The sequence below is a fragment of the Balaenoptera acutorostrata genome, chromosome 10 (assembly GCF_949987535.1).
Source record: "Balaenoptera acutorostrata chromosome 10, mBalAcu1.1, whole genome shotgun sequence".
NCBI classification, from domain to species: Eukaryota; Metazoa; Chordata; class Mammalia; order Artiodactyla; family Balaenopteridae; genus Balaenoptera; species Balaenoptera acutorostrata.
In genome coordinates, this window is record NC_080073.1 from 38,889,990 (window position 1) to 38,898,858 (window position 8,869).

General features: G+C 58.4%; 1 protein-coding gene across 1 annotated transcript; it reads left to right on the forward strand.

Moving 5' to 3' along the window:
* Positions 1–3,212: 3,212 nt before the first annotated feature.
* Positions 3,213–6,965, forward strand: LOC103014315 (uncharacterized). The gene is made up of 2 exons (XM_007168899.2): positions 3,213–5,302; positions 5,372–6,965. Exons 1-2 carry the CDS (start codon positions 3,213–3,215, stop codon positions 6,963–6,965), a joined length of 3,684 nt encoding a protein of 1,227 aa, XP_007168961.1.
* Positions 6,966–8,869: the final 1,904 nt, after the last annotated feature.

Genomic DNA, 8,869 nt, shown 5'->3' on the forward strand with positions numbered 1-8,869 from the left:
ACAGAGCTGACTCCTGAGAACACAACAGAGCCCAAAATATGTCTGTGTTGGAGAAGCAGGTCTGGGAGACTTGGCTGGTCGTGAGGTAGAATGGGGCCTTCTGTGCCTCTCCTCTTGATGTCCTTCCTGCCCACCATCCTCAAGGTCTCCTAGGTAGGAGCATTCCAGCCTGATCCACTGGGAAGGAGGGTTTCTCAGAGTGAGGTGACCGTCCCCATCTCCTGAAGCCTGACCCTCTCCACAGGGTTTGGGGCCTTCCCCCAAGCCTGCCGGGAGCGGGTCAGGTGAAGTGTGAAGGGAGGCAGTGCTGGAACCCGCCCTCACAGAGGAGCCTCTGTATGGCCTCGCCCTCAGACTGAGCTCCTTCCTGTTGCTTCCTGGCCCCTCCATCCCAGACAGCCCTCAGCCTGGGGAATGGGCTCAGCGTGGGGGAGGGGCTCTCCAGGTTGCCATGGTAACATGTTGGCCCTCCTCACTTTCCAGAATCAGAAATAGAATTGGATGCCCTTCTTCCTGGTGAGAGACTATTTAAAAACATGTTGGGGGGAGGGGTACAGGGGCAGTGTCCCTGCCTGATGGGGGGGAGGGGATGGGGGGATGGGGGGTGGGTGCAGGAGGGGGCTGGGTAGAAGGGGTCCAGCCTGGGATCCTCTCTAACTGCCTGCTGCTGGATGAAGCAGAGGGGCTTCAGCCAGCCAAGAATTCTGAGTACAAAAGACTCAGCCTGGTCCCACAGGGTATGTAACTAGCCCCTACTCAGCACTGACAGCCTCCTGGGAGGCACTGGCTTAGTGCCCCCCAGGAAAATGTCCCCTCCCAGGCCTGAGCCACCTGCTAAGCTATTGGGAGGAGGAACAGGGCCATGTGGGTTACAGCTTGGGTGGGGGCTTGGGGCTGCAGCACTCGGAAGGGAGGCATGTTTGCTCCCCTCCAGCAGGGTCCATGCCAACGTGGCCCTGCGCGTGACACCCGTGATGGCACCGTAGTTTCCTGAAGTGTGGGTCCAGAGCCTGGTGGCCTGGCTTCGGATTCTGGCTCTACAACTCACTAGCTGCAACCTCTGTGAATTCTCTGTCCTCCCTGTGCCTTGATTTCGTCATTTATAAAATAAGGGTGACAGCACCCGGCTCTTGTTGAATTGCTGTGAGGCTGGGTTACAGTGCTCAGCACTGCCTGGCACAGGGGAAGGGCCCAGTCAATAGCAGTCACTGTTCTTATTGCTATAAGGGGTGTTTGCTTCCCAGGTGGGAAAAGTCTTCTCCTCTCTCCAGGCTGCCTTCTTTGGTCTTTCCTTCGTGGGCCACACCCTTCTCAGATCAGTTGTTCATGAGGACTCCAGCCCTGAAAGGGAGGATTATGCCTCACTTCCGCAGGAGTGGGGGGATGGCTCAGTGGTCAGACAGGCAGGGACTTTCAGGGCCTCCCTCCATGCTTCTCCAGCCCTCCCACAAACACAGGAGGCTGCTACTAGCATCTCTGTCATGGGGAAAAACAGAACAAAATTAAAAAACAGTTTGCTTGGGGCCAGAGATTAATGAAGTTAATAGTGTTCAGCAACTATGTGTGTGTGAATGCACACATGTGCAGACCACAGACCCTTGGGCTCTGCCACCTTCCTGGGCCATAGTGTGTGGCGAGCAGCAGTGTCCAGACACATCTGTCCCCATTCTTAACTGAAGGCAGCATCTGGGGAAGGGGGAGGGGGTCCGGGGGCCTGAGACATGGCTGAGTCAGGCTTTGCCCAGTGCCGAGTCAGGAAGGTGCAGATGAAGCACAGAGCTAGCCTTCCTTGGTCCCTGGTCACATCGCTTCACACCCCACGGCCAACCGTAAGCACTATTTTTAACTTCTGTGAAAACACACCGCTTCAGAGGACAAGACTACAGCTTTGTTCTCCACAAACCTGTTTCCTGGGTAGAAAGACTGAGGCCTGAAAGGATAGCCCTGGAGGACAGAGGGAAGAGGCCCAGAGCTCATAACTGGGGGAAGGAGGAAGGTCTGACTCCGCTCCAGTCAGAACCTCCAGACTCAGGCCTGTGGCACTGGTCGGCTCCCCAAACTAGGCCTGTCCTCTGTGGCTGCAGGGCACATCTGGGCCTCGGCTGGTGGTCCAGGCAGGTCCCACTCCTCCCTGACCTTCTGCCCATCTACAAAATGGAGGGTAGGACTGCCCACCTCGTCTAATAGCTTTCTATTCTGTGTGCTACCCAAGTCCAGTCCTTTGTCTAACTTGTCCTCACTGCGTATGCAGTTGTGCCCAATGTGTACCCAGTTCTGCACCCACCATACCCGCACTGTGTAGCCAGCCCTGTGCCCACTGTGTGGACAGCCCCCTGACCACTGTGTCACCACTGTGCCCCCACTGTGCCCCATCCTGTAATTTCCACTGGTGGCCTAGCCGTATGCCCAGTGTTCTACCCCCCTTCTGGCCAAGGTGAAGTTGACACAATGTGACAAGAGCTAGGACATTCTGACTTGAGGGTTCTGAGCAGAGGCCCCACTCCCACCCGTGTCGTCCCCATCCCCACCTCTGTGGGATACTGGTCCTGGGCCTCAAGGACATGGGGCTCTGGGGAGGGGGCTCTGTGAGGCACAGGCAGAGGAAAACCATCTGGAGCAGAGAGACTGCCAAGGAGCTGCTGTCCCTGGAGCGGGAGCTGGGGAACATGGGGGAGGGGAGTTAGAGCCTGAGCCTGGGCCCCTCACCCACTTCTGCCTCTCAGGACTAAGTGGTGAAGCGGCTTTGCCCCCCACAAGGGCCTCGGGTCACACACTTGGAACTGCATCCCTGGGTCAGGGCTTAAGTCTCAAGTTGCCACGTGGGAAATGGGGAGAAAGAGCCAAGTCTGGCATCTGAGGTAAACTGGGAACCCAGGGGCTTCCTCAGTATCTCCCCTGCCTACCTTTTTCCCTTGGCCTTATACACGCTCTCGCCTCTAGGAGCACTGCCCTCCCTCTAGGGCTGGCCTGGGCAGAGTGGCCACCTGGCTGGCAAGGAGAGAGGAGGCCAGTCTAGGGTTGGCAGAATTCACTGGGGTCCCTTGGCCTTTCTATCTCTCAAGATTCCCTGGGCAGGCCCCCATTCCTCAGGGGGGTGGGGCCCCTGGTTTCCCACACTCTCTCACCCTCCCCCAGGTCACTGGGGGCTGTGATGTGTGGGGTTGCCATGGCAATGAAGTGGGGGCAGGGCACCTAGGGCATGTAGCAGGACTATGGAAGTCACCAAGAAAGTGGGGGGCCCTGATCCATCGGGCTCCCAGGGCCACCCCTCAGCTGGCAGCCAGCAGTTGGGCGGTGGCCCTAGAAGGTCCCAGGGACCATGGATAAACTCAGGATCTGTATACTTGAGGCAGGGGTTGTCACTGTCCACTGAGGCCATCCTTGATGGGGCCTATGGCTCAGCGTCCCAGGCCCATACCCACGAGCCCAGTCACCAGCAACTCTGGGACCCTGCTGAGGTTAGCTCCCAATGTGGCTGTGAGCGGGCCTCCCAGGATTCCCTGAGACTCTCCTCCACTAGCCCGTTTCCAGGCTCTATCGTGGGAGCCCAAACACATCTCGTCGCAGAGAACAGGACCCTGGCTCTACCGGTGTGCAGGCGCAGTGACGGCACCAGTGACATGGCCCAGCATGGACTCTGCTGTTCCCGGCTTCAGGTGCAGATGGCGGGGGAGGGCAAGGCTCCAGCTAAAGTCCTAGTAGGCTGGGGCAAAGGCCCCTGCAGCCCCAACCAGATAGCCCCATTGGGCATTAGGAAGAGCCGGTGGCTACCGTATTTTCTTTCAGGGGAGGATGGCTCAGCTGCAGCCCAAGGTCCTCTTCTGGCTCCAGCCCAATATCAGGGCCAGGGCCAGTGCCCATGTCAGGCTCAGGCTCCTCCAACTCCAACTCGGGCAAATACTCCAGCTCTGGATACAATCCCAATGTCAGCAGCAGTTGAATCTTACACCTGCAACCTTGACCACCTGATGAATACCAATGCCATCACCAAGGGCCTGTCCCAAGACCTCTTGCCCAGGAAATGTGGCAACCAATGGTCAATCCAGTTGGAGTCTTCCAAAGGGGTCACATCCTGCCAGGACAAAGTGAATTTCCATTCTCAGGATGAGCCTGCCACCCCAGCACCCACTCCAAAAGAGTCCCCAGACCAGGCCCAGGAGCTCGAGGTTGCCCAAAGGCCGGTGTTACCAAGGCAGCCTGAGAACCAAGCGGAGAAGCCCATGGTCTGTACCTCCAGGCCAGGCAGCCCCAAACCAGGCTCAGGGCCCCCAGAAACCCCCAAGCCCCAGAGGGGTAACCAGGAGATCTGCAGCTCTCAGCCAGGTCAGCAGCCCCTCAATGCTTGCAGCAACACCTGCTCCAATGTGCCGCCGTCTGCCTACCAAGTAAACTGCCACAACTCCTCCCCAGTACAGCCTCCCAGGGAAGCCACGCAGATACCCACCTCCAGTGCCCCTACCTGCCAGCTCCAGGATACTGTGGAAGACCGTGTGCTGGTGTTTGATATGGCCACGGGCAACACCAGGATGGGGCTGCTGTGCCATGACCCCATGGGCTCAAGGGCAGTGCTGGTGGGCCTCATGCCCAGCCACCCATCCATCTATGCCTCTGAAAATACGCTGTCCACCCGGCCGTTGGCCATGCCCATCCTCTCCCCTGACAGCGATGGCTCCAGCTTCTGGTCCACCACACCCATGGGGTTTAGCTCCGTGCCCTCCAGCCTTTCATCTGGAAGCTACCGAGAGGTGGCCCTGGTTCCCAAAGAGGCCAGGCTCAACCTGGAGTCACAAGGCTCCCCTGGTACTGAGACACCCATCAGGATGGGGATGCTCACTGAGCGTGTTCCACTGGGGATGCCCCTCCAATTTGGAGAGAGGATACTGAGCCATGCCCGTGATCCTGGCTGGTCCAAACCTGATGCTGAAAAAAACGAAACTAGTCACACCATCTGGATGCAGGATGCCTCTGGGATGCAGGACACCTCTATGGTCCAGGCCAAGAAACTGCAGTGGACGAACTCAGAGCAGACCCCAGAGCCTGTACCACCAGCCAAAAACCAGCAGGTGCCCAGACCCCTGCTCCAGGAGGATGCAGGCAATCACAATCAGAAAGAGGTCGTTATTGCTCACGCTGACAACCCTCAGGTCAAAGGTGCTGGGCACGCCCCCCTTGGTGGTCAGCCCCCACTAGCTGAGCAGCATCCCCTTTCCAGGCAGCCCCCTTCAACCGGTCAAGCTCCCTCTGCAGAGCAGCGTCCCCTTACCAGGCAGACCCACCTTTCTGGACAGCCACCCCTAGCTGAGCAGGCCCCCTCCACCAAGCAGCCCCCCCTTCCTAGTCGGGCCCCTCTCACTGGAGCCCCTATTGCCAGGCAGCTTTCTCTCACTAGGCAGCCTCCCTTTTCCCAAGAACCCCCCATCTCCAATGAGCCCACTCTCTCAAGAGGTCCCCCCACCACTAGGGAGCCTGGTCAGGCCTCCACCCTGTGCCAGGAAGGTGAGCCATTGGGCCTGCCTACCCATGTGGGGGTACTTTGGGTGACCCCGGCCCCTGAGGAGACCTGTGTCTATGTAAACAGAGAAAATGTTGGTGTCAGTGCTGGTCAAAGCTCCAGCTCACATCGGCTCTCATCCTGGCAACCTGGCAGCTCCCCCAGGGAGCAGGAGGAGCAGCTTTCCCTGATCACACTCACCACACCTGGTCCTGGCTGCAAGGTCTTGCCCATGGCCACGGTGGGCACTGAGCCTCACGGTCCCCGGTTCAAGCCGACAGCTGAGGACATTACACACTCGCCAGTGGTCTCGCAGCTTGGCCTTCTCCGAGGGGCCTGCTATGAGCTGGTGCCCACCATGGATGTTCTGCCAGTACGGTCCCCAGTGCTCTGCCGCCATTCACGGGGCCCCTACCAGGACATGGCAGCCGTGGTGATCGACACAGGCACAGGCTTCACCAAATGTGGACTGGCTGGAGAGGACCACGTCCTCAGTGTGCTGTCCTCACGCGTCCAGCTGCTCCAGCATCCAGTCCAGGGCCAGCCCAGGTACGCAGTGCCTGACAACCGAGAGGGTTCCTACTCAGTGCTGAATCGAGGAGTGGTCTCCGACTGGGATGCACTGGAGGTGCTGTGGCAGCACCTGTTCTATTGCAGGCTGGGTGTGCAGCCCGAGGAGCTGGCTGTGCTTGTGGCGGACTCACCCACCTCACCACGCACCAACCGAGAAAAGGTGGCTGAAATACTCTTTGAGCGTTTCCATGTGCCAGCCATGCAGACAGTGCATCAGGCCCTGCTGGCACTCTATGCTTATGGGCGGACCACTGGGCTGGTGCTGGGCAGTGGCCATGGCACCTCCTATGTGGCACCCATCATCACTGGGGATCTGGCCCCACTTGACACCTACCGGCTGGATGTGGCAGGTGCTGACCTCACTGAATACCTGGCTCAGCTGTTGCTGGCAGGTGGCCAGTCACTGTTTAAGGCATGGCTGGTCAACCAGATTAAAGAGGCCTGCTGCTATGTGGCCATGGACATGACAGCTGAGATGGCCCGTGCCCAGGCCCTGGCCCGGGTGGACTTTTTGCTTCCAGACAAGCAGGTCATCACACTGGGCTCTGAGCGCTTCTGCTGCCCCGAGGCCCTCTTCCAGCCCAATCTGCTAGGCCTCAATCAGCCGGGCCTTCCACAACTAGCCCTCCTAAGTATCAGCCGGCTGGAGGCCAAGCAGCAGGAGCAGCTGCTGGCCAATGTGGTGCTGGACGGTGGCGGCACCCTGTTGAGTGGCTTTCCTGAGCGCCTGAGACAGGAGCTCGGCCCCGGTGCCACTGTGCTGGGCTCTCCGCACCGTGCTGTTGCTGCTTGGCTTGGAGGCTCCATCATGGCGTCCCGGGACTCCTTCCAGAGCCTGTGGCTCAGCCGCCATGAGTACGAAGAGCGGGGTCCATGGGCCATCTATAAGTACCATCTGTGAGCACATAAAAGTTCTTTCTGGTTCTGCTTCTTTTGACCACTGTGGCATATTTTAGGCACAGGGTGGTGGAGGGAAGGGCAGGGGTCCAGGCATGTGGTCAGGGATGGGGACCTTGGCACTCCCAAGGCACACCCTGCCTCTACACACTGGAATTCCATGGGCCTTGGCAATCCTATCCTTTCCAGAGAGCCCCAGAGCCCCACGGCTGGCATTGGCCCTGGTCTAGCCTGACCTTTATTGCACCCCAAGGGCAACCACAGAGAGTGGCGGCTGTGGGTTTTGCCCTGTTGCCCTGGCGACAAGCTCAATTACCCTTGATTGCCAGCTCGTTGCCATGGCAATTTCAAACATAATGTAATAACCCACACAGCCTGGAGTGAGTCATGGGGGTGGGGGGGCAGCCCCCTCCCCTAGCTCCAGAGGAAAAGACTGCTTGCCTTCCCCCATGTTGGGCCCTCTACGGGGCGCTGAGGCCAGCAACACTGACAACAGCCAAACAGTTCTACAGATGGCTGGGGCCCTGGAGCACTTGTTACCCCCAAGGAGGGTCCCTGTCAGAGTCTGGGCTTCCTGGGGGAGCTGGCCTGATAATGCAGATACCTCCTAAAGTCAGAACCTTGGCTGGAGCTCTATGCTGGTTTGGCAGGTGCTTCTGTCAGCCAGTCAGAATATGAAGGTATAGGAGTGCTGGCCTTTGGTTCCCTGGGGCAGGAAATCAGGGTGGGGGGCTGATAAGTCCTGAATCCTGGGTGGGAGATACAACCTGAGCTGGGGGATGAGGCTCTGGCCTGCTTTGTAGTCTCTGTGGACATGGAGACTCACACCTTATCCTGCCTCTCTGACTATCAAGTTTTGGTGGGAGCCAGAACTGTCAACTTTGGGCTCCCTTTGCCTCCTCTGCCTCCCAAAATGGGCAGCCTCTGCCCACAGGGTGGCCAGGGTAAAGGCCTCGTCAGGAGATCTTCATAGAGGCTATGGGGCAATGCCAGTGCCAACTGCCCTGCTCTTGTCCCAAACTCCACTCTGTTTTAAAGGGCCTCCCGCTGTCCCTCTGGCCAGGGGAGTGGCTAGAAGCCACGGCTCCTGACCTTGTCTGGCTCTGAATAGTGGGGGTAGGAATAAAGGTCCATGTCTTCCATGGCCTGGAAGAGCTGAGAGGAAGAATTCAGCTGGTGTTGCTACTTTCTGCCTGGAGGGCAGCTGGAGGTTGAAGCCAAGACACTGAAGCCGGGACTTCCCTGGTGGTGCAGTGGTTAAGAATCCGCCTGTCAATGCAGGGGACACGGATTCGATACCTGGTCCGGGAAGATCCCACATGCCGCGGAGCCAATAAGCGCATGCGCCACAACTACTGAGCCTGTGCTCTAGAGCCTGTGCTCTGCAACAAGAGAAGCCACTGCAACGAGAAGCACATGCACCGCAACGAAGAGTAGCCCCTGCTTGCCGCAACTAGAGAAAGCCCGCCTGCAGCAATGAAGACCCAACGCAGCCAAAATAAATAAATAAATTAATTAATTAAAAAAAAAAAAAGACACTGAAGCCCTACCCTGCTGGTGCCCCTCTGGCTGGGAGCTGAGGGACAAGCCATGCCCCGTCCCAACCCTGGGTTCTCGCCTTTAGGTTGCCCTCTCCACAAAGGGCAAAGACCTGGCTATCCCCACACACACCTGAGAGTGAGGGGCTGCCCTTCGTGGAGAGACTAGAAATGGCCAATGATATAAGGTCATCACAGCCCCCACCCACCCCTGGGCATGGTCCACCCTCTTCCCATGTCCAGCTTTCACACTGTGAGTCAGCCCCCACGATCCTGAGGTCTGTGTCAGGTAGGAAGGGGAACAGTGGCTCTAGGGACTAGCTAGCTACAGCGTGCATGTGCACATGCAAGCAAGCATGCCTGGGTGCAC

Coding starts and splice junctions, on each gene's coding strand:
- LOC103014315 (XM_007168899.2), top strand. CDS start 3,213: ATGGAAGTCACCAAGAAAGTGGGGGGCCCTGATCCATCGGGCTCCCAG. Junction 5,303..5,371: donor GGACAGCCACCCCTAGCTGA/GCAGGCCCCCTC, acceptor CCCTATTGCCAG/GCAGCTTTCTCTCACTAGGC.